Below are 27,034 nucleotides of genomic sequence, written 5' to 3'. Positions count from 1 at the left end.
GAAATGAACATTTGCTGAAACAAAGATTAAACGAGTAGTTTATCAGATTTGAGAATAGCATAGAGTCAGTATCAATGGATAGTGAGGTCTGAAATGCCTGTCGACGAGAAATTAACAGTTGATAGTAAACATCACAATAATCCAAGCAAGTATTCATTAACATTCTGAGAAGACAAAAGCTGAAACAAATCCAGCATTAAGACGTTTTTAACTTTAAACAATCTCTTCCAGCTAAAATATGACTTCATAATCCATAATAACTCTTCCTGCAGTGAAAAAGTGCATCTCCTGTTGCCTCACATCAAAAATCCAGTCACATATTTGTTTAGCGCTGTTGAAATGCTGCGCTTGATCTGTGCAGATTTCTCTCCTGATTCACACCAGAACACTTTTTCTACTGGCAGGAAGCAAGTATTATGTTATTATTGTGTTCTTGTACTTTTATTTTGGAGGGATTGTTTTGTTTAAGTTGTATTGTTTTTGTGTTTGTTGTGTTTCATATTTTGTCTTCTCCAGATGTTAACTGATGATTACTTGTGGATTATTGTGATGTTTTTGTTTAGACTCTCATTCTGACGGGCACCTTATTCACTGCAGAGCATCCATTGCTGAGACACTGATGCAATGCTACATTTCTCCAAATCTGATGAAGAAACAAACTCATCTATATCTCGGATGGCCTGAGGGTGAGTAAATCTTCTTTAAATGAATAGTTCACCCAAAGTTATTTACTTACCCTCATGCAAACGTGTTTGCTTTTATTTGGAGATTGACTGTTAACGTAAAAGAAATAATGCATACCGACTATTTTATATTTTTTTTTTTTTGTCTTATGTGTCATCATACAGGGTGAGTGGGTCAATGCCAGAACTGTTTGAGCTATCCCTTTAACTGCAACACATGTATCTTTTATATTTTGCAGATCATTAAGTTCTTCTTATGTAATCTTCCCACACATATTTGAACATTTTCATGCAGGTGTAGCTTTCTTGAAAATGGAAGAGAATATTCAGACTAATTTAAAAAGATTATCTGAATAGTATCTGAGAAATTAGGGGAACTAAGTTAATCTGCATCACATTTAGTTCTCATGCACATATGTCATTTTTTGCATATAATGTTAACACGTTATTACTGCGATCATTTATGCAACACTAGCAAGTCTTTATATAATTGATTAAACCTGGTTGAACACACTACTGTCCAAGTGGGTGGGGTCAGTATTTTTTTTTTTTAAGAAATTAATACTTTTATTCATCAAGGATGCATTAAATTGATCAAAAGTGACAGTAAAGACATTTATAATGTTATAAAAAAAACTTATATTTCAAATAAATGCTGTTCTTTTGAATTTCTATTCATCAAAGAATTTAAATTGTTAAAGAGTGACAGTAAAGACATTTATAATGTTATCAATTTTCAACATTGATAATAATCAGAAATGTTTCTTGAGCAGCAAATCATCATATTAGAATGATTTCTGAAGATCATGTGACACTGAAGACTGGAGTAATGATGTTGAAAATACAGCTTTGATCACAGAAATAAATTACATTTAATCAGAAATGTTCATAGAAAGACAGCTGCTTTTAAATTATAACTAATAATTCCACATTTTTACTGTATTTTTGATCAAATAAATGCAGCCTCGCTGAAGCAGAAGAGATATTACCGTTAGCATGTTACCGCTTATTGAAATGTGATTCACAGTAGTATTCTGTTGGTGAAATCTTAAGCGAGTTTTCATCTCTTCAAAGAGTTTCAGTAGGAGATTCAGATTTGGTGCCCCTGTGTAATATATAAGAAATCATTTGCACAAGTGCTTAAGCAGTTTGTGGGAATATTTTTGTGTATATGTAGAAGATGGATGATTGTAAACAATAATACCATTCCATGGAAAGAAATATAGATTTGTGATACTGTATGTTTTTAATCATGTATTCTATCTAAATGATCTGGATGGTAGTGTTTTGCGATAAATCCCTTATAAAACATCAGCTTCGTGAAAGTCCATAATGAATCTGTCAGTGGAGGATTAAAGCTGACTGATTTATTATGTCTTATTTTTTTATTCAGAAGATTTTAGTGCTACTTATTTTCCTTTGCAAATTCTATGCTTATGCTTTTTTTTTTTTCTCTTTTTGCACTTTTCAGATATAGTCTATTAATATGTACACCTATGGTGCAAAAATCATTTTCTTAATCAGAATTTTTGCAAATACCTCACTAAATTTGGTTAGATTTAATGGTTTAAAAATGCAACTTTTTACCGAATAAGAAATGTACTTTTTCTTATTATCTTAGTTATCAATCAGTTGTGAAAATCTTGATTGAAATGTATTTATATATATATATATACACACACACACACACACACACACACACAATGCTGATTAAGAAAGTGGGGATTTTTTTTTAGCACTTTTTACATTTTTATAATGCTTCATGAGATAATTAACTGCTTTTAGCCCAGATTTTTTTTTTTAGAATGTAATGTAATACTCTTTGATAATAAGATGTGCAATGATCTTTGTTTTTATTATAGATTTCCATATATATAGGGATGACAACGCTGAATAATAGCAGTATTATAATCACGACACAATTTAAAAATAAGCAATCATTGAAAACACACAGTATAAGAGCTAGATTGACCGAGCTTTAGTCATTTTGAGTTCAGTCTGGACTCAACTGTTATGATTTTATGGAGAAATCCTCAAGTGACTATTTACAGTTTTCAAAAAAATACTGAAGAAATGTCCTGGATATGTTACACAAGCTTCATTTGAATGTCATTCATCAGTTTCGTTGTAAATCTCATTGATTTTTTTTTACATTTGTTAACATATCTTGAATAATTTCCTTTTCACGTTCACGTTAGTCTATTAAAGACAGATTTTGGTGTGTAAACATGAATTCATCAAACATCAAACTCATTCATCAAAAATTTTTATTGCTGTTTGTAAAGATTTGTTAGCAGGTGAATCCAACTAAACTATTTTAAAACCTTCACTTTTTGTATTGTGATTCATCCAAAAGCACCATGGAATAAATGATAAAGTCCTTCATTCATCTTTAACTGTTGTTTCTGTGATACAGCATTATGTCTCATTTCAGAGTGTATTAGACAAATAAGACACAAACACTATTATATTTAATCATCTTTAACTGTATATTCGTTGGCCTTTTACCTTTTTATTTTATTAAATTTACCATTTTTTATTTATTTATTTATTTATTTTAATTTTTCTTTAAATTGAGAATGTGGTTTTCTAGAATCTGTGGTGTGATTGTTTAACATGTTTGACAGAGTTCAGGGGTTTATTTACATTTATAAGGTTAATTCGCTTTAAAAAAAAAAATATATATATATATTTACTGTAATTTCTCTGTATTGTTTTCTTTCTCCCGTACAGTCAAACTGTAAAGTCTGAGAACAGACTGAAGTTCAAGTTTTTCTTCATTGTTAATCTTCTCTGCCGCAACTCTCAAATATCTCATTGTTTTCAATGATCGGTCACATGAATGAGATTTATGAGCTCCAATGGGCAGAAAGATATTAAACAGCAGATTTTAATTCTCTTCTTACATAAAGCATCATATGACTTCAGAAGACTTGAGCACTAGTCATATGTCAAATTTTATTTTTGGGGTCAACTGTTCCTTTAAAAACTAATGGCACAGACATTTGACCTTACCATAGTAAAGGAAAAAAAAATGATTTTGTAATGTAGAAATATGAAAATTATGTATACAGTAAATGATTAACCTTTATTAAGAACATGTACACACAACAAAACAAAAAATGAGGCCAATGTTTTCTTAATCAAAGTTATTAATCAAAGATATACGGCTGAACTGTTCAAAAAGTTTAGGGTCAGTAAGAGTTCTCTCAATGCTTACCAAAGGATGAACTTTTTAGGAATTATTTATCTAATTACGACTGTATGCCATTGAAAATGTCCAATATATACAGTTCTTGCGTTTTTGAAAGGTCTATGAACTTTTTAGGAATTATTTATCAAAGCTGGGGCTTTTTCAGTGCATCATTACTCCAGTCTTCAGTGTCACAGATGATCTTCAGAAATTATTTCTAATATGATGATGCGCACAAGAAACATTTCTCCACTCGATGTTGAAAACAAAGGTTGAAAAGTGATTTATTTAAGATGGAAATCTTTGTAAAATTATGTAAATGTCTTTACTGTCACTTTCATAAATGTAATGCATCATTGCTGAAATATATATATATATATATATAATATATATATATATATATATATATATATATGAAAAATACACATTTACTCTTGAATTAATATATATTAATGTCTTTAAAAAACTCTACTAAGCCCGAAAAGCTTTTAAACTAAGGTGTAGTGTACACATATGCTTTTTGCATTTGCATGTTTAAATGCATTCTATATATTTCATGGCGGCTGGCTGATAACACTTCAAGCAGACCTTGTTGAATCATTGCTCCTCTCTCTAAACATCACTCCGAGTTTTAGATCTACTGAATTGGTCAATCATCTTCATTTGTTTTGCTCTGCATGCACTGGGATCTGTTCCAAAAAAAACCATGTGAACTGCTTCCTGGGCCGCCAGCATTTAAGAACATGAGGATGTGGTTACGGAGCCAGCTGATGTGTGTGTGAGGTCTATGGAGCGTGTGTGTGGATGGGAACTATGCCTCCTCTGTGTATGTTGAGTGTGAACTTCTGGTGTTTCAGGAGAGGCTCGAACTCGCGCTTTCTCCTCCAACCACGTACAGCACCGACCGGAGCTAGCAGCAGGAGCAGATCGAGAATATTCCCCCAGTGTGCCTTCCAGCAGAAAACATCGGCCGTTCTGTTTGTCTGTTTCTGGGAAAACACACACACACACACACACACCACACACCACTGAAAGCATCACCCGTACCTAACGTGTATTCATGACACCTGGGAGGCATGTAGATTCAGCCGTTCATGATATGGCTGTTAAACGCAAATAGCTGTGCACAACTGAAAATTATGTCATTAAGCTTATTCACCTTCATGTTGTTCCAGACCTATAAAGCGGTGTTATATTTTTATGTAGAAACACAAGATTTTTGTCTACAGCCTATGGAGCCTGTTACCACACGAGAATAAAAAAATTGGGTATAACAAAACGACTTATTCTCTTGCTAAGAGCATGATATAAAACTCCAGAATTGTGAGATAGAGACACACCATTCTCTGAAAAATGCATTTGTAATTTCATTTAATTTCAATTGTGAGATACTAAAGAATCGCAGAATTGATTATATTGCACAATTGCCATTGTTACATTTTTATGTTTTTTTTTTTTCATTCATTTTTTGCCCCCGCCGTGAAATACTACTTTTATCTCACAGTTCAGATTTTTTCTCTATTTTTATATCTCGAAATTATGACCGTTACAATTTTGGCCTTTGTACCACAGAATTGTACCTTATTTAATTTATTTATTAATAAGGATCTGTTCCGAAAGCATACTGAAAACCGCATTTTCCGGCTCTCTGTTCACACTACCTATTCAAGCGTTTTCCAAAATTTATAAATATAAATTTTTAAAAAAATGTTACACGTGCTTTTCTCAAAACGAATTCAAGCTCCAATACAGTGCTTCAATGTGAAATGTGATGTTTTGTTTGTTTTTTGATACAAGCTTCGGAGTTTCCGTGTTGAACAATAACACACTAGAAATGGATGGGTTTGGTTGTGAAAACCTGGCAACCCTGAATGAAACGAAAACTCAGGCAAAGAAAGCCACAAAACCAGCTAAACATTTCAGCTGGTGTGGATGCTAGGGACTGCTTGACGATATCGATTGTTTTATAGCGAAATTCAAACAATACACGTGGCTTTATAACGCTCGTTAAAATGTGGTCCGTGTTACAGTTCTGCTGTAGCGCTTCTATTTCTTTATCCTTACTAGCTACAAACGAAATAAAAAGAAATGAAAATCAGGTGGTTGAAGAAAGAAACCAGAACAACTTACTGAAATGCAATCGACTCAAGTAATTGTTGCAGCCGTGTTTCAAACAAAGTAAGTAATGTTACATTTACCGCAGAAAAGCCATTCAGTACCACTTTGAATAATAGTATTAATATATTCATTTTATTTAAACTCAATCTGCAAGTTGTCTTCATTACATACAGTGTTTGAATTAATCCTGTCCATGAAAAACTTGTTTTAGCCACCGTGTTTATAGTTCAAAACAATAATTAAGGTATAAAAACGTAATGTTGGTAAAACGCTCGAACATTATTTTAAAAACCTGCCTTATGCACACTTCAAATGTTTATATGCAACTCAGTGTTGGTTATTAAAAGCAGTTTTTGTAAAAAATCATGTTCGGTGCATCACCACTTTTACATGCAACAACAGTTCAAAGTGACCAATGTTATGGTGCCTTCATGATGTTTTTAGTCTTTTTTTGGAGCTTGACAGCCGTGGCGTGTTCTTCAAAAGATTTCAGCATATGCATTGTTATGGGTAAGTAAGCACTGATAGAATTTGCATTTTTTGGTGGGGTAAATATTCCATAATATATGCTTGACAGCATGTTTGTTACCTTGCAAAGTTCAACGGCGTAGGAATAAGCCCAAGCTGTTTTCAGATGTGAGGTAGATCTCATCATTGGTCCACGAGGTGGGAAAAGGGAACCATGTTATAATGCCGGTTGTGTCCGCTAGGGGCCATCTCATCCGGCAAGCTGGCGTTTTCACGGGAACGTCTCATCCATTCCTCAAATATGGCATCGGTGAAGGCATGAAGCACCTGTTCGGCCGCAAGAGAGAATCAGAGTTCATGCAGACTGAACACCGTGATGTTACTGTCATTTAATGTGTCTTGTATGTTACCAGAAAGATTGGGTCGTTGGCGGCGGAGTGGGACAGAGCGCTGGTCCCGTTGAGGAACAGGTGCACCAGGTTGTGCAGATTGGACAACAGAGCTGTCCAGCTCACCCGTCTTGGCTGGTCCGTATCCTTCTAGAGCGTTTCCTGTCAAAGGAAAGGTAGAACAAAACGTTGTAGAACACATGCATTTTCTGTAAAGCTGCTTATGAAACCATGGTGTACTGTGAACGCGCTATACAAATAAATTGTGGAATTCAATTGAATTGAACTCCAAAACTAATTCCACAGACTTCAACTTAAAACCCTGTAAAGTCAGAAATATCTCATTTTTAAATGGAATAGTTTAAATATTAAAAAAAGTTTGCATAACTGTTTTTGTTTTTTATAGGATTTTACAGCTCAGATATAGTCAGAAGTGAATATGGATGGGTAAACACACTTAGTTTTATCCAGAGGCCCCAAAATGAGCAAAAAATATGCAATTTTGGGGGCAGATGCTGATTTTTATATGGACAAAAAGTGATGAAATTCTGATGCTTGTAATGTAAATCAATCAGATTTTTATAACCTTATACCAGATACTTGCATAAAATGATATAAATATCAGTCGTCGCTCCATATCTCCAATAATATGTCTTAGAGGGCATTGAAAGATCCAAACATATAAGTGCAATGCAATGCAAAAGTTGTATTGAGTGATGAAAGAAATAAAGGCATCTTCAGAAGATGTGAGATGTTGTGGAGGCTTGTGAAGATCAGTCCTCCGCTGAGGAACAGTGAAAGTAAAGCTTCTGGAAACAAACGCTCCTCAAAAGATCCTGATGATCAGATTTGAGACTCTAATGGAGAATCAAGTAAAGCTGAGCTGCTTCAGTCCAGTAAGTGTTCATCTGGAGATATTACTGCAGTTATTCTGACCTTTACTTGATCAAAATCACTCAAGAGTTGACAGCAAAAAGACACATGAAGCACGAGCTAAGCCTGGACTTTTCTACAATTACTACTTCGATTCGCTGTATAAAAAACTCGTAAACTATCAATCAGACGCACAGAAGGGCATGCAGTAGAGTAGTGTTGCAACAGTTTTTCACAGCAACATTTTGATCATCTCAAATCATTAGAGGCCTTAGAAATTTACATATCACGTTAAGAAACAGGGCTTCATAGTGTTAGGGTTTTCGACCGCGTTTTTTGTTCTGTCAGTCAAAATTAACTTATTTGTGGTTAAAAATGAACATGTTTGTTAATAAGATCTTGGATCATTGGATATATATATATGGATAGACATAGAATATATCTACTTAGTTTGGACATTATTAAAATAACCTCATTTGGTTTTGCATGGAAAGAAAGAAAAAAACAATGACCCCCCCCCCCAAAAGATCGGAGAGTGTGTAAAAAAGATGACTAAATGTTTATTTCTAGATGGACCTGTTCCTTTAAGGACTTGAGTTTTTTGACTGTATCACCTGAAGCTGAAGCTGGAGTTGGTGAAGTACGGTGGACTGTCAAAGTCCTCTGGAGGTTTAAGGCAGCTTCTAACGTCGTTTCATGGTTGGCCAAAAGTCCACATTAGTGCTCTCCATGGACTCCTCTGCGCAGAGATCCCTCGCTGGGGGGTTCCCGTTACACAAGGTCACCAGACTGTTTTATACTCATCGACAGACTGAAAGGAAAAGATGCACGTCATTGTGTGATGTTACAGGCTGGCATGAATCTGGATCATTGTGAGGCAGCAGGGAGCTCCTTATAGTTAGTAGTAAGTTGCACTACTCAGGGGTTCACTCATGTTTTATCTGATCCCATTGGTCAAAATATGTGAACGTGCATTGAAAAGATTGTTCTCTAGTTTCCCACAAAAACGCAAGTTGTTGGAAAGAAAGTCACCAATGTCCAGTTTGTATGAAGATAAGTGGGATAAGTTAATATCTTAAAGTGACATGTAGTTGGGTGATATTATATTTGTTCATTTATGTATTGTTCTGCCACTTTTTATATTTATCTAGAGTAAGCAATTTGTTATCTATTCTATATTCATTTATTGTCTGAAAGCCATTATTTATAATTGGTTTTAAAGCATAATTTTTTCACTTAATGTCGTTTTTATTAAAATTTAAGGCCCATGCTAATTCAAATTCACAAATCTTGTACTACAGTGTTGCTTTTGTTAATGTAAACTATTAAAAGTAATTTTCAGCAATTGCAATAAATCTGAAATAAAATATAAATGTTAAATGAAAAAAAAAATAATAAAAAAAAATGCTGCATTAAATGTTGCTTTGGACAGAGTTATTATAGTTCAATAAATACAATAAAATAAAATCATTATTTGAAATGAATTAACTGGTACCTAAAAGAAAGCCAATTTGAAATAAAGTCAACACTTATTTTATGTTCAGCATTTCCCAAAGCAACATTTCTCATTTTCATTTAGTTTTACCCTTGATGTAATAAAATAATTAAAACTAAATCTGAACATAAAAATTAAAACTACATTAAATGTTTAAAAACAACAAAACTAATAAAAATGACAAAAACACACAATAAAACAAAAACTTTATTAACTAAAATTAGCCATGAAAGCAGAAAATCTAAAATAAAATCTAATTATGAAATTAACAAAACTATACTATAATAGTATCTCAATGATAGCTCACAAAATTACACTGCCATTTGCAACTAAATTATATAAAAGAAAATTAATGCTAATGTTATCAAATATATTCTTGATGTACTACTAAAAAAACGATTAAATAAATATCATTTTCAATGTAATTCCAATATATACTGAAAAAAAAATTCAAATGTAAATATTAGAATCAAAATTTAAATAACAAAAAACTTGTTTGCAATAAAATTGTGCTAAAATAAATTTAAAGTACTAAAATTATGAAAATTTAAAACAGGAAAAGAAAGTAAATAGAAATATTTGAAATGAAAATCAACAATACTAATGAAATTGACAAAAGTTGCATATAAATTAACTGAAATTTAGAAACACTAAAATCAAAGGGTGATGTTCTGGTGCCCCTTATGCATTTTGTTCCATCTCCTTCAATTATTTTGTAATACTTTTAAAACTTTTTATGCTATTTTTTACTTCATCTGAAAATGATAACTATAATCTTTCACTGTTTTGCCTTTTCTTCTCCTAGTGACTCTGAACTGTGACGTCAAAGACAGCAGATGGGTGAATATATATACGTCCGTTTCACACATGGGTCAAAGACATTAAGATGTCCGCATCAAAAATAAATTACAAAAGTGATTTGATGTCCACAGAAAGCACATTAAATGTAAGTAAAGTGTCTTTTGTTAAGGGTTTAAGGTCACAGTCAAATAAGTTTTTGGGAGACATAAAATGTCAACATTGTGGTTGAAATAAATATGTACAGTTTCATTCAGTGCTAACACAATATTATGTAAAAAATCAAAACAACCTGCTTATTCTGATATATATATATATATATATATATATATAGATATATATATATATATAGTATATATATTATATATAGATATCTCTATATATATATATATGGTAGCATATTAAAATTTGATTGTGTTTGTAAATGAGTAAAAAAATTCTTACTGACAAATGGGCAAAACCTAGGATAAGAGGATAGAGGCAAAATTTTTTAATCAATGTTAAAATTACAACTAATTAGTATGTTGGCGGGAAAGCAATTAGTCGTTGAATATGGTCATACAAACTGATTTTGTTTGTAAATATGCCTGATGAGATTGTTACACTGAATGACATTTTAAGTGGGTCTCCTTCTGTAAAATCAGGGCCAAAATGTTTCTGATATTTATTTTTTGCTCGGAAATACAAAAACACAAATTGCAATTAAATTAAACAGATGTTTTTTAAGTTTTTTTTTATTATTGCAACAACAATTCAAAGCAGTATTACAGTTATTGTGTTTAATGCTTAAACCAATTTTTCGTCTTTGACTCCACATAAAAAAAGCCTCCAAAAAACTGGTCATTGTTTTTTATTTTTTTTTTCATATTAAATTTTAATTCAATTCATTGAAGAATTTACACAGCTACTTTTGAATGTCTATCTGCTATACCTAACCCCGCAAAAACGTACCTGTCACCACCACTCCCCCAGCAGGCAAACCTGGAGCGAGGGCTGATACGGGTTCGGTCACTGGGGTCCCGTCCTACCAGCAGCGAGTCTGTGACACACGTCCCACATCTCCATCCGTCCCCGTCGCCAAAGTTCCAGTACGGGACGGCGAAGTGTCTCATGACCTGTGAGTTTCTGATGATGGGTACAGAAAATATCCGTTTCTTCCTGTTCTGGAAAACCTATAGATTCCACTCAAGTGTTCAGAAGAAGAGGAATATCGATTCTAGCTCATGAGTTTTCTCGAGAATAAAAAATGCAACTATAAACTTATACATAAGGCAACTATAACCCCCCCCCCCCCCCCCCCCACCCCCCCCCCCCCCCCCCCCCCCCCCCCCCCCCCCCCCCCCCCCCCCCCCCCTGTTAAAAAAACTCATATACTTCAAACGATAAAAACTTAAGTGCAGCTGCCTGCGTTCAAATGTTTAAGTAATATTAAGTAAATGTAACTCATTTAAGTACATTTAAAGTAAAGATTTTGCTAGTAAATTGCTTGTACATTTTCACAAATAATTGCAAAAGAATTAGTATTTTTCAGTAAAATCTTTGTTTTATTTACATCTTTACATTAATCAATTGATCAAATCATTTCAAACTAATTTTTTTAAAATCTTAAAGTTGAAAAAATTAAATAAAGTTGAGAAATAGTTATACTGCTAAAATTTGTTTTTTTTTTTAATTTTTTAATATTATTTTTTTTTTAAATTTTTTTTTTTTTTATTATTGGATTGGTATAAATTATATGAAAATATATGTTGCCAATGACTTATGATACATTTTCAACAATGATAATTTGATAATTTGAACCCTACACTTGGATCCAAATATCACAATGATTACTATTCACAAATTAAAATTAATTCTTAAAAAATGACAATGATTATTCAGTTGTTTTTTTTAATGTTTTTGATATTTCAGCATCCCTGCAGGATAAATCAAAGGTCATCATGGACCAAATTAATGACCATTTTATGACCTGCTTAATTTTTAATATAATATAGTTGGATATAATGCAACATTTACATTCAGCTTTACTGCCTTTCCTTTGGTCTGGACATTGTGTTCAGAAGTTATGATTAAGACACTATGTGCAAAAAACCCCAAACTTCATTGTCCTCTTGTCGTGAGGGCCTCTAGACGATTAGATGATGATGAGAAAATACAGTGTGTGATAACAGAGAAGGCTTGATCTGACCTGTAGCTCTCTCTCCAGACTGAGCAGGATGGTATCTGTGCCAGGTGATGAACGCAGGGCCCTTGTGGGAAAAGTCAATGGCTTTAAAAGGACGTCACTGGACATGCCAGAAAACAAGGACATAAAAGCTACGTCCGGTGAAGCAACCACAAAATGCACAAAATAATGTCTGCTTGATCTCCTAATTCCTATTAGACTCCATTTTTTTTTGTGTGTGTATGATTTAAATTTTCTATGGATTTCCTTTTAAAAGTTTCATTAAATTTGAATAATCAGAAAGCATGTCGAATGAATTGAATTCATAAACCTTTAAATATATATATATATATATATATAATATATATATATATATATATATATATTTACATAACATACATAAATTAACAGCAATTTATGAAATTTTTCTGGATACCGTTTTAATGTTTCATTGCATTTTATTAATCAAAAAGCATGTCTAATCAATTTAATTATAAAATTGGAATTAGAAATTAGAAAACTTATACAATATATATTTAAAAAGACTTTATCAAAAGTTTAACAAAAATAAAAATTTTAGGGCCCCATGAAATCTCTGTTTTATTTTTTTTACAAATTCTGAATTATCTTTCCCAAATTCAATTTTTCAGTTTACATTTTTCTGGATTTAATGGTTTAAATAAATTTTAATAATCAAAATGCATGTTTAATCAAATTAATTCTTGAAACTCTAACCATTTAATAAGTAATTACACATTTTTACAATAATAGGGCCCAGTGAATCTTTTATTTTGTTTTTTATTTTTTGTCTTCCTAGAATTTCTGTGTTTTCTGTTGTAATTTTTCTGGATTTAGTATTTAATACAGATATATTATCAAAAATGATTGTAATCAAAGAGGACATAAAACATTAATCTTTTAAAATGAAAGGAAATTAAAATTGAACAATTCCTTCTATTTTTTTTTTTGTAAACAAAATGCTGCGCAACAGAGACTTACTGTTAAAATTAAAACATAATATATATTTTGCGCTTTAATATTCACAGACACTAATCCATGTTGTGATTTGATTAATTGTGCATCTCTACCGAAATCATAGGACTGAATAATAATGACTAAACTATTGCCTCGATGTAAATTTTTTTTAAATGCATGATAGTTTTTCACAAATTTAAACCACCGTTTTGAAATCCCTAAGAAGATTTTGTAATGTTTTTCTTTTCACTCATTTTCAGAGGAATTGTCATCATTTAATCAAGCTTATGAACCAGTGTGAGCCCTGTGTTCACAGCTCTTCACCTAGTAATGTGTCTCGGACAGAGTAATAGTGCTGCCAGACGAAGAAGTCGTAGATGGAGATGTTGCTGAACTGCGGCTCGGGTGCCGTTGGGTCCCAGCAGGCCCAGCCAGTGCTGGTGTGGCGATGACGTATTCAGGGTGGACGGTGGGGGGTTTTGGCCCGATCCAGAACGTCCAGGAACTCCTGCAGCTCAGCGGGGCTCAGAGAGTGAATGTCCTTCCTCACAACGGGGAGCTTTGCGCTGGTCACAGCTCGGCCCCGTCCAGCCGAACTTACACTCGCCACAGTTATAACCAGCAAAGTTTACCTGTTCAGAAGAGAATATGTTTTATAGTTTTAGAGGCGTGCGGTTGCTAAAAGTATCCCTGTGATATTCAGATCTCTGCCCTTTCTTTAATAAAAGGATAGGGGATTTTTACTCTACAAGTCAAAATTGGGACACACTTGATTGAAATTATGTTGTTAAAAGGATTAATTTCAATTTAAAAAAAAATATTTAAATTAAAGTTTAAATAAAATTTAAACTAAAAAATGTAAGTTATGAAATTAACAATTTGTTAAATTCTAAACATATAATATAGACAATTCTTTATGAATAATTATATATTGTGCCTTTGTATTATATACGTTACATTATATATTTAAAATACATAATATGTATAATATATATATCTATAAATATATATATATATATATATATCTATGAGGTGTGTGTGTGTGTTGTGTGTGTGTGTGTGTGTGTGTGTGTGTGTGTGTGTATGCATACAATTACATGAATTAGAAAATAATAAAACTAAAAATATAATTTATTAATTATTCAATTTATATTTATATATGTTGTAAGTAAAGGTGACAAAATATTTATTAAAATGTATACATATTTTATTAATGTATAGGATATATTTAAATTTTTATATATATATATTATATATATTATGTATTTTAAATATATATTGTAATGTATATATACAAAGGCACAATATATAATTATTCATATACACACACACACACACACAAAAACACACACACACACATATATGGATACTTTTATGTATTTTTTATAATACATTTGTATTATAAACTTTACATTATATTTTTATGTATTATTATATATATATATATATATATATATATATATATCATATATATATATATATATATATATATATATATATATATATATATTGTCACTACATAGTTCCCATATATCTGATTTTATTAATTTCTAATATATATATAGGTATTTGTGATATATTTCAGGTTGATATCCAGATATGTCATACTGAATAAACTGAATAAGTATCCAAACAGTCATAACAATTTCTAAAATTTGTCATAAGTCAGAATATATTATTCTTTTACATACCGAAGCATCGGACAGGTCCGATTGAAAAACTTAGTCGGCCATCTCTCCCGGTCGTCCACGTTTCTTAACCTGTACGGTCCTCCCCAGGGTTTGGAGTCACATGGACCTCGCTGCAGTTTCCGCGGCCGGACAGAACCCCGCACACGTTTTCCGGATCCGATCCCAAGCGCGGGACAGCACTCTTTGGACACGATGGCCTCCACGGTGCAGCAGACTCGGGGAAACTGAGCCTCGGTCAGGTAAATCCATCCCAGACTGTAAATCACAGCCAACACAATCGATCTCCTCATATCTGCAGGATCTTATACAGTCTGCTTCAAGTTTCTCAGAGTCTCCCTCAGCTGCCGCAGCACGTTACTAATCACAAATAATTGTTTTTTTAAGGATTACATGCGGTTCTGAGCGTATCGGTCTATAATGCTTTCCTTCCACACATCACATGCATTTTCACAGATCTCAAGCCGATCAGTGCTTTATATGCTCTGGCCAGCTCGAACATGGGAGGATTATTACGGCCGTCCCGTGGTAGTCACCTGACACAGAGAAACTATTTGTTGCTCTAATGCCGCTCAAAAGCCCCGAGGAAAACGTTCCTCAATGGATTCAACTCATCTAGAGCAGATAAAACAATTTCCGGGTATGAGAGATATACATGTGGTTTTCCTTCTGATGAACTGATTTTTTAAAGCTAATATCAAAGGATGGGTTTTTGAAATCAGTTTCTGAGAATATTGAGACATATTCTTATGCATAACTCATATGATTCAGGTTCAGTCAGGGAAAAAAGAAACGGATGCAGATAAAGTGACCTAAAAGTGTTTGACATGCACTTAAATCGTATTGTAGTCTTATTTTTGTATTATTTATGTACTATTATAGTGTTTATTGATGTTTTGAATTAGCTTTTTATTTTCAATTAAAACTTTTGTTTAAGTTTTAGTAATGTTATTAGATTTTTTTTTTTTTTTTTTTTATGGTTTCATATTACTATTTATCTTTATTTTTATTAAGTTCTATTATTTTAGTATTTCAGCCCCAGAAAAGTATTTGGATGCTTGAATCTTCATTTAATCTATGACAGAGTTATTTTAGTATTATTTTATACATATATTTAGTCATTTTTTGAGTTAGCTTGTATTTCTGTATTTTCTGATTTTATTTTTTATTGATTGATTGATTTTTATTTTTATTTCAACCCTCCAAAGTAGATTTGGACCATTGAATCATGTTTATTTGTATTACAGTGTTATTTTAGTATTGTACATATACTATTGTAGTATTTAATGATATTTTTAATTGGCTTTTATTTTTATATTTTTATTTTTTATATATATTTTTAAAAATACTTTTATAGATTTCATTTAAATTTTAGTAAATTTTTAATGTGGTGTTTTTTTTTTAAGTTAAATTTTTTGTGTCTAATATTGATATTTTATTTAATTTAAATATTTATTAATGAGTAAATACACACAACACTTATGTTAACGAATGTCATTGCATTAAATTAAAAACTACAAAATGTTATAATAATCTTCATTTTCAACACTTTATCTTTTATTTTATTTTTTTAACCTAACAAACTTTGATTAATTAATTTTTATTTATTTATTAATTTATTTATTTATTTATCGATTCATTCATTCATTTATTCATTCATTCATTATTGTCAAACATATACTTATGTATTTCTATTTGTAGTTGGTTTTGAGTGTTTCTGAAGTTTTTGAATTCCTCAGGTTCTTTGCTGTCGCGCTCGGCGCGGTCGTTCTTGTGACTAACCGGTGTCACTGACCAAAGCTTTTCTGACCCCCTCAGTCTGAGACTGAGTAAGACTTGCAGCTCAGCAACATTCAGCCTCTAAATGAGGATAATCAGTCTTCAGTTTCAAACTTTTATTACATCAGCTGTTGCACCTCTCTTTCTCTTTTCTTTCTTAATTGTTTCAGTAATAATCACATGCTAAAACAATCTATAGAAGTCAGACTGTTAGCTCTGGGATCAGTCACACATTTAACCGCAGGCTAAAAACATGTTTCGTACATTGATGACGGGAAACAGAAGTGCCTTTAGGCCATCATATGTTTTCTGTGCATTATTTTTGCTATAGTGTGCTTTGTCTCCTGAACGTTCCTCTGCAAACCACACACGTCTCAATCATGTGCAATAAAATGAACAAAAGATCATGTGCAGTGCTTCAAACTTACAGCTGCACTCACAAAATTACCTTTAATGAGTAAACAAACAAATATAAGAGACTAAAGAATATATATATATATATATATATATATATATATATATATATATATATATATATATATATATATATATATATATATATATATAGAGAGAGAGAGAGAGAGGAGAGAGAGAGAGAGAAATGAAAAAATAATGCATAATTTATAAACAAGTATGCATCAAACGTGTGAATTAAAGAGCTGCAATCTAGACAAAGAAGAAGCTCAAATATGGCAAATGCTTTCATTTGTAAGTTTTCAATCAATACATCATTCCCATTTGTGCCATTTCAGAGCTTTTAGCACTTTATTATTATTCTAACATCTGGAAAATATTGTAGATAAGACCGAAAAAAAAAAAAAAAATGAGGTGGTGTCCAAACCCGGTTATTTGGGTTAACTAAAACCATAAAAAATAATTTTCATTACTTGAAATAAAATAAACGTTAACAGAAATAAATAAACAAATAATATTTATATATTTTTATTACAGCTAGTTGCCAAGGCAATGCTACTCATTTTCATTGAGATTTACTTGATTTACTAAAATAACTAAACTAGATAGAAAATAATTACATAAAACGCATAAATATTCTAATTTTATGAAAAAAAAAAAAATCTAAAAAAAATAAAATAAAAAAAAAAAATAACAAAACTATAACAGTTGCCTATAATGATACCAAAATAACTAAAAACTAAATCTAATAAATAAAAATGAATAAAAAAACTATACAGACATATTTAAAAACAAAACTATTAAAAATGACAAACATGCAAGAAAATTAACTAAAACTTAAACTAAAATTAAAGTGAAAACAGAAAATCTAAAAATAAAATCTAATTCAAAATATTAACAAAAACTATAATAGTTTAGTGAAAACACTGGTCCAAACTTATGGCTGGTAATGTATGATAAGAAAAAGAGATTAAAATTAAAATATTTTAAAATACAAATATAAAAAGGAAATAAGTTTAATTTAAAAATGAAAATTGAAGAGTAAGAAAAGTATAAATAAAATAATATTTGAAAATAATACAATTTATGAAATTGAAATAATGCAGTACATTCAGTGTTGTTTTAATGTCCTGATCTGTCATGGCACAAAAATGGCAGCAAATAATATTTTGAAATGTAAATGTTTACGAGATGGCTGATTTTCAGATTAATTAATGTAACTATGTGTATTATTTCATGATAATTCCAATCCTTATTCTATTTCAGCTAGTTGCCCAAGGCAGCATTTCTATTCGTTTCCATTTGTATGTTATTGTGGTGCAGCAGTTGATCCATAATTATCTGCCATTTTAAATATATATTTATATTAACTGGATGTACATCCTTTGCTGATGAACAAAGTTTATTTAGCTCATTGTGGCTAATGAGGGTTTAGTATGAAGAAACATCATCACATTATGAACACATGTGTCGGTGGCGCTGCAGAGCTGTTTTACTCTAACAGGAGGACTAAGAGGAAAAAACATGAATTTTCCTCATTATTTACCAGTGTCAACACACTGTACCACTCCTGATCTTCCTAATAGTGTTCAATGAGAAATAAAGTCATAAGTGGGGGTGATTTAAGGAAACTAGTGAGGTTTGCAGATTTCCAAGAGAAATGCCTTTATGGAAAATGTTATCATAAGTTAGTAGCTATTTAACAGAATCATTGCATGTAAACTGGGGCTAGTTGTCACCAGATCATATTAAATAGCAGCTTTTCAGGTCATGCTCGTTTTCCTCTCTTGTCGTAAGAATAAAGTTTTGTGAATTCTGTTTATCTTAATAAAATTCCATTGTCATATTTTTTTGCTGTAGTTGTTGAAAATGCAATAAAATCACACTGACAAGAGTCAACAGTAAAGAAGGCCGATTTGAACTGTGTTCTCAGGAATTAGTATTTTACATGTATACATATTTTACATATGTTGGATTGGGGGAAGTTGTCACATTTTGTAGTATAAGAAAAGATATTTTGAATTGTATAGAAGATATTTTGAAGACCATTGGACCTCTTTTATTTTCATTGTATGGCCAATTATTATTATTATTATTTTTTTTTAACAACATGATTAAAATATTGACAGAATGTTAATTTTCCTGTTTTTCTTTTTATGTTGTTTTCCTTAGAACATTACAAATAAAAAAATACATGTTTATTAAAATATTAAAAAAAAATAATAATAATAAAAGTTTTACAAATATTTTGTATTTGAAAAAAAAAAAAACTAAATGCAAGATTATGAATACAATTTAGATTTTTTTCTTTTTTTTTTAAAGCATTACTGTATTTTTATTTGGGAAAAAACAATGAATTATGAATCCATGTTATTAGTTTGTTTGTTTGTTTGTTTATTGGTTGAGCGCAACCAACATTTGAAATCTGCGCTAAAATATTTTTTATTTTTTTTATTTTTTTTTATGTATTTATTGGGTTGAACACAATCAACGTTTGAAATCTTCACCAAAATATTTATTAATTTATTTATTTTTTGGTATTTTTTGTAGAAACATATCCAACATTTGAAATCTGCACCAAAATGATATTTTTCTCACTGCAAAAGAGTGAAACTAGCACAAAGAAACACTGCTAAAATGAATAATTCACTAATTTCAAGAACCACATCCTTCCACTATCCAAATAAAAGCTAAATATCTTTAGTTTTTATCTTTAAACTGTTGCTGAAGAACATGGGTTTTTGCCAGTATTTCTCTCTTCTTGTGTTACAGTATTTGTGTTTGACTAGAGTATGGCCTGCTAATGCTGAACCTAATGGGACTCATTAAAGTTGTATTAATTCCTACAGCGGCTAATTGCACTAGCGTAGAGGTAGCTTTACCGTTTTTTCCATCATTTTGTCCACGTACAATGTGGTCTTGTATGACCGGTAAAGAGCACTTCGCTGAAGCCTCGGTGAAAACGCTATTGTTTTAGGAATGAAATAACAATAGTTAAGCGCTAGAGCGACTTTGCGTTTAATCCTTTGAAGTGGCGACAATGAGAAATTCTCGATTAATAGCATTTCAAAGGGACGTCCCAGATGAAGGTGATGCTTAATTCTGTTGTAACAAGCAACAGGCGTATTATATTATTATGTTGATGATGAAAATGCATCCGTTCTGCTAATGATGGCCATTAGAGCGGGCTCCGTACGGCACACGTTTTAGGAAACCTAATGTGTCGATTCAGAGAAAGGAAGCCTTTTCAGATTGTAATTGAGAGTTCTTCTTTTTTTTTAAAAGCACGAGGCTTTATAGAAGAAAATGCAAAATGTTTCCAAATGAAGCATGGATTGGTCTGCCCATTTGACTAGCATTATGACACATTTCCCACTGCGTCTCAGACAGTTCAGCTAATGGCTCGCTCACATCTGCAGAGCTCATTGTTGTGCGTGCGGTGATAAACACTGAAGACTTCACTGAAGGGTTACCTGGGTTTGGCAAGGGCTTTGCGATTAAAAACACAGAGATGACAGTAAAATGCACTGCTGCTGAAATAATCTGGGCTTGCTTTGGACAGTCTGACTTTAAATTTACATTTATATGTATGTATGTATGATGTCTGTATTAAAAGCACATGCAATGGCATTTATACTATCAACAGAGCTCCAATACTACAATATTTTTGCACATTTATTCTGACTTTCTAATTAATAAAACCATGTTGATTAAAAAATAATAATTATACAGGGCCTCCACTTTTGAGGCTAGGCATAAACTTTTTAAAACAATCAAAACTTTTTAAAACAAAATCTTCACACTCCACTTTTGTGATTACTGATATATATAGTATATATATATATATATATATATTATATATATATATAATATTATATATATATATATATATATACAGGTGCTGGTCATATAATTAGAATACCATCAAAAAGTGGATTTCATTAATTCAATTCAAAAAGTGAAACTTGTATATTATATTCATTCATTACACACAGACTGATATATTTCAAATGTTTATTTCTTTTAATTTTTATGATTATAACTGACAACTAAGGAAAATCCCAAATTCAGTATCTCGGAAAATTAGTTGGGGCTCCTTTTGCCTGAATTACTGCAGCAATGCGGCGTGACATGGAGATTTTATGGGGTTAAGGTCAGGCGAGTTTGCTGGCCAATTAAGAACAGGGATACCATGGTCCTTAAACCAGGTACTGGTAGCTCTGGCACTGTGTGCAGGTGCCAAGTCCTGTTGGAGAAAATGAAATCTGCATCTCCATAAAGTTGGTCAGCAGCAGGAAAGCATGAGGTGCTCTAAAACTTCCTGGTATAACGGCTCTACGTTGACCTGGGACCTCGGAAAACACAGTGGACCAACACCAGCAGATGACATGGCACCGCAAACCATCACTGACTGTGGAAACTTTACACTGGACCTCAAGCAACGTGGATTGTGTGCCTCTCCTCTCTTCCTCCAGACAATGGGACCCTGATTTCGAAGGAAATGCAAAATTTACTTTCATCAGAGCACATAACTTTGGACCACTCAGCAGCAGTTCCAGTCCGTTTTTGAAGCGAGACGCTTCTGACCGCTGTCTGTTGTTCAAGAGTGGCTTGACACCAAGGAATGCGACAGCTGAAACCCATGTCTTGCATACGTCTGTGTGTAGTGGTTCTTGAAGCACTGACTCCAGCTGCAGTCCCACTCTTTGTGAATCTCCCCCACATTTTTTAATGGGTTTTTGTTTCACAATCCTCTCCAGGGGTGTGGTTATCCCTATTGCTTGTACACTTTTTTTCTATCACATCTTTTTCCTTCCCTTCGCCTCTCTATTAATGTGCTTGGACACAGAGCTCTGTGAACAGACAGCCTCTTTTGGCAATGACCTTGTTGTGTCTTGCCCTCACTTGTGCAAGGTGTCAATGGCCATCTTTTGGACCAATTCAGCCAGGTTTCAAGCCATGGATTCCCCATGATTGTGTAGCCTACAGAACTAGACTGAGAGACCATTTAAAGGCTTTGCAGGTGTTTTGAGTTAATTAACTGATGCGTAGAGTGTGGCACCAGGTATCTTCAACATTATTGAACCTTTTCACAATATTCTAATTTTCGGAGATACTGAATTTGGGATTGTTTTTGTATTATGCATATAATTATGTGCATTTATTTTATTTATTTACATTATTATTATTAGTAGTAGTAATTATGTTATTAGTTGTTATATTAGTAATTCTTTTTTATTTTAAATTATGAAATGTTCTTTTTTTTTATTGATACACACTTTTTTAATTGAATAAAAAGTTGATCACACTAACTGTTGTTCAATTACATTCTTTTCAGATCGTTAGTCAACAAATCCTCTGTAAAAAACTTGCAGAAGGGGCTAAAAGGCACAACAGGTACATTTAATATATAATCTTTTGACCGGTAGTGTATTAAGTGGAAACAATTAGACATTAATGCGTTATATGCATGTATGCTACAACTTTGCATACATTCAGTTTGGTCAGCTGCTGCGTCTGACACATGCAAGACAAATGGATTTGAGACACGACCACAACGCTGTCGCTACGCGTCGCCCATCTAGATGTGTTTTAGGATCACTAGAAAGGCAATTCACAAGACTATTATGATACTATTACTTGATCGTGTAATGTCTATCTGTCTGGTTCTGTTGAGGAAGTGAAACCTGTGCTCCTGTGTCTCTCTAGTATTTCTTCTTCTACCTAGTATTAAGGGTGTATCAGTGGGCGGGGACTAAAGAGCAGTGTTTTAGAAGCAGGCGCCTTGATCGCTTCTCCTTGCGGAGAGGCGGGGCTTAGTATACACTAGTTGATGGCATAAAGTGGCATGTTCCAACAAACGAGTGGGTTTTTGATCTTTGGTTTCAATAAAAGCTGTCTTTTTTAGGCTAACGGGAAAAGTTTTTAAATTTTAAAGGATGTTTTATAGTACAAACGACCCGTATGTCAAAATATCAAGGGAAATATTAATTTCTCAGTTCATGACCCGTGTTTAAAATCTGAACATTCGGCAGTCCTATCAAGAAAGGTCATGATTAATATTGTTAGTTTATTCCTCACTGAAAATGGAAGGTCAAGGCAACTGCAGTGCATTGTGGGATACATTATTGTGTGCAGTGCACTTTTAATAATAAATAGATAGCAGTAGGTCATTGAGTTATCCACAAAAGTGATCATAATGTGTACTAACAGAAACAGTAAGAGTTAGTATGCTGTTCTGGCAACACTAATAAAACTGATCATTTATGAGGGATTTCTGGATTTTTCCCACACCATTTACAGCCTCTAGAGGGAAGCAAAACCTCTCTTACACTTTTCTTTTAGGTCTGACACTCAGTGGCCCAATCTGATCAATTTTTCTCTAAGGATAGTCCAACTTGGTTCAGATATATGGGTACTTAGCATGTCAATTATTCGAAACACTATATTCCAGTTATAAACTTTAGACACAGCATGATGAATGAATAGAAATTCACAGTGGTGTATCTAATATATTATAGTTTTATGTTATTATATAATTATATTCCTGTATTTTAATCACACGACCACACACACACACCACACACACACACACACACACACACCACACACACACACACACACACATATAAAATATTATTTATTTTTCTTTAATATTTTATTGTCTAATTTTCATTAAGAATTTTAATATAAGTGGTATAATTACAATATTATGAACAATTTATTAACAATAATATTTATTTTGATTTGCTCTTAGATATCTACATAAAATATATTTATAATAATCTTAATATAAGTAAAATATGATAATTATATATATTTGTTGTTTATTAATTATATATATATATATATATATATATATATATATATCTATATATAATATATAGATATATAGTATATATATATATATATATAAGTATCTATATATTATATACACTTTAATATTATATAGGTTTTTATTTTAGTAACAATTTATTTTTATATTTTATTAAAATTTTAATATAAGTAAAATATGTATACTGTTTATTTTTTTTGTTATTTTTTTTTTTTATTGTTATTTTTATCTAGTATTCTAATTATTATTATTATTCGAATTATTATATTTATTTTTTTTTTTTTATTTATTTATACATTTATTTTTAATTTAAAGGCTGATTTTAAATACATAAATGATCAAGTCCGGTAAATGTAGCATAGACTCGTTCTGCTTTGTAAAATTGCCTTCATTATGTGCTTCTTCAAGCACGCGTGCAAGCAAGATGTTGGGCCTTTCAGCAGAAGATTACGCACGCACACATTTCAGGATCCAGCGTCGCGGCGGACTGTATGGTTCCCCTGAAAAGTAAAATGCGAAATCAGCAGCACTCAAATCACATTTCTTGGACATGGAAGGGGGCGATTCCTGACTGTGTAGCTTAACTGAACCTTTTACGATGGCTCCAAGAAATCCACACACTATTTCGCTTCGCCTTGCTCCATGGGTGACACCCCACATCTCTGGCAGCTAGCGATTTACGAATTTTAGCATAATGCCAGCAATAGAGGAGGCACAAGGCAAGGGCGATAAGTTACAAAGAGCTCCGGGGGTAAACCTTGTTAAGAGAGAGTTTTGGAGCTATTTACAGTGCTTCAGAAATCCATTCAAAGATGCGCCAATGGGGGAGGAGATTGTTCGCCAGCGGTTGCATGCTTCGCGGACAAAAAGTACAACACAAATGCGCGAGGACGCGCGACGTTGACCAGATGGCACTAATTCGAATATCCTCATTTTTAATCGCATGCTTCTGGAAAAAAAAAAAACACTTGGTCAAGGAGGCGACGTCAAAAATTAAAAAGGAAATATAACGTTTTCAGTTTTAGCGAAATACAATTAGAACCTTTTGTCGCTTGTCAAAAGCCAAAAGCAAAAGTGCGCGTGCGAGCGAAAAAGGCTTAAATGATGTTATCTAAGATGCAATTTTAAATTTTCAATATGGGACTATTAAATCTTTTGACAGGCACATCCACTGTCGAGATATGTTTTCGATTTCGAATTGTGCAATTTCACATAACAGAATGCGGCTTGAAATGCTGAAATGCAAAAACTCGCAACAATGGAGGGTGGGAGAAGCAATGGCTTTTTCTTCTCTATATCGAAATTGCTTTCTGTAGAGTTGTTCCATTTGAAATGGCATTTAATTGCAAAATAAAAAAAGGAGTGGAGAGAAAGCCGTGCGCCTCCTAAGCCTTTCTCATCTGTTTGGAAGCAGGGAGAGAGAGTAATTCAAACGTGGCAGCGGCCCAGACAATAAGAAGCGGGGGCGTGCTCTGAATAGCCCAATCTCTGTCCGCTGGAAAAACAGGGCGGACCCTCCCTCCAAAACAGAGAAGGCGCTCAGAAAAAGTAGGTGTTAAGAGGCGAGGGTTTTCCTCAGAAAGTTTTGTAACGAACGTCGAACTTTGCTGAACTATGGAGCATTTGCTCAAGAGAGCTTGCATTGGAGGAACTGGGTTTGTTTTCAGATGTTTTGCACCAAAATTAGGTGACTTGTTGACATAGAGAAAATAACATTTTTGTAACAGAATATTTATTGACCTTTTCACTAAATACAATAACATATAAAAAAAAAAAAAAAAAAAAAAAAAAAAAAAACAACATTGAAAAAAAAATAGCAATATTCTGAGAGAGAATAAAGCTGAAAATAAAAAAATAATAAATAAATACAGCTCACATCAAAATACACCTGGCACTAGGCCTACATAGTGTAAAAAGTCCCCATTAATGAAAATAAATAAATAAATAAATAACAACAACATCCATTACTGCAGAATAACAATATTCACAAGGGAGAAATAAATTAATTAATAAACTTAAAATAACTAGGATTAATAAAAATACGTTTACGGGGCGGGAGGGAAGGCTACACACAAGAAAAAAAAAATGATGTATGAATATATATATGATTTTTTCTCATTTTAATGAATACAATATTATGTATACTATTTATTAATATAAATATTTATTTGATTTGCTATTTTACAGGCTGACGTAAATACAGAAGGAACAAGCTCTTTAAATTTGGCATAGACAAGCAATAAATAATAAAATAAAATAAAACATATTAAACAAATAAATAAATGCAGCTAAATTGGGCCTACAAGATGCCATAGCATTACTAAGAGGAATGGATGGAAGTATTATTATTTTCTTTAAGATTTTTTCTCCTTATAAACAATAGGCTATATTTATTGACCTATTGACTACTGACAAACTACACATTAACAAAAATAAAAAATAAATAATAATAATAATAAACATTAATTCAGAATAACAATATTTCAAGAGAGGAAATAAATATAAAAGAAAATAAAATATAAATATATAAATGCACCAGGCACTGCATAGTGTAAAAGTCCATACCAATGAAATCCAAACAGAGCAATGCAGTTAATGAATGATTGCATTCATCTCCGACTTATACAGGTGTGGTCTCTCTCCTCAGGAGAAACATGGGTCTGAGAAGAAGTTGATGGTGATCCAATTCCTCAGTGAGAAAGTACATTTGTGACTTTATTTTCAGGATGCGCTCGCCCTTCTCCCAGTGCATTGTGGGTAGAATTAGGACGATCGCCGCGGAGAGAAGCGAGCGAAGTGCGACCCTTCAAACTTTCTTTTGCGATTCCAGAGTTCTATTTTCCCTCCAAACAAAGATTTATACATATTTATACGAGCTGATCGACGGGAAGGTGGTCCGGAGGAGGGGAGAAAAGCGGCGGAACTGCAGAGGTAAACTTTATGTAAATGCCACAAAGTAATAGACTTGTAGTGCAAATCACACCATTTTATCTTTAATTTTGCCGAGCCGCCCCTTCCCGGCATCCTCTCGGCATCTCCACGGCACGTCCCATCTCTCCCTCCCCCAAAGTCCTCTTTCCGTGGGCTTAAAGGTGCATCGGAGATATGCATTAAGCATATTCAGAACACGGGGCGTGAAATTAAATGTGTGACAAGAGAGTG

At 32.5% G+C, this 27,034-nt stretch overlaps 1 protein-coding gene across 1 annotated transcript; it reads right to left on the bottom strand.

The window, feature by feature from the left end:
* Nucleotides 1-6,498: 6,498 nt before the first annotated feature.
* Nucleotides 6,499-15,416, bottom strand: LOC109052004 (L-dopachrome tautomerase). The gene is given in 21 exon segments (XM_042764532.1): nt 6,499-6,537; nt 6,540-6,653; nt 6,655-6,789; nt 6,873-6,956; nt 6,958-7,013; nt 8,331-8,418; nt 8,420-8,455; nt 8,457-8,486; nt 8,489-8,535; nt 10,979-11,123; nt 11,125-11,142; nt 12,206-12,232; nt 12,234-12,301; nt 13,475-13,559; nt 13,561-13,596; nt 13,598-13,630; nt 13,632-13,712; nt 13,714-13,788; nt 14,844-14,947; nt 14,950-15,013; nt 15,015-15,416. Coding segments are annotated over 21 exon segments (1,488 nt in total). The 5' UTR covers nt 15,138-15,416.
* Between the last annotated feature and the right edge of the window lie 11,618 nt (nt 15,417-27,034).

The sequence above is a fragment of the Cyprinus carpio genome, chromosome A9 (genome assembly GCF_018340385.1).
Source record: "Cyprinus carpio isolate SPL01 chromosome A9, ASM1834038v1, whole genome shotgun sequence".
Lineage (NCBI taxonomy): Eukaryota > Metazoa > Chordata > Actinopteri > Cypriniformes > Cyprinidae > Cyprinus > Cyprinus carpio.
Note: the sequence above shows the minus strand (reverse complement) of the source record. Positions and strands in the feature narration are given on the sequence as shown.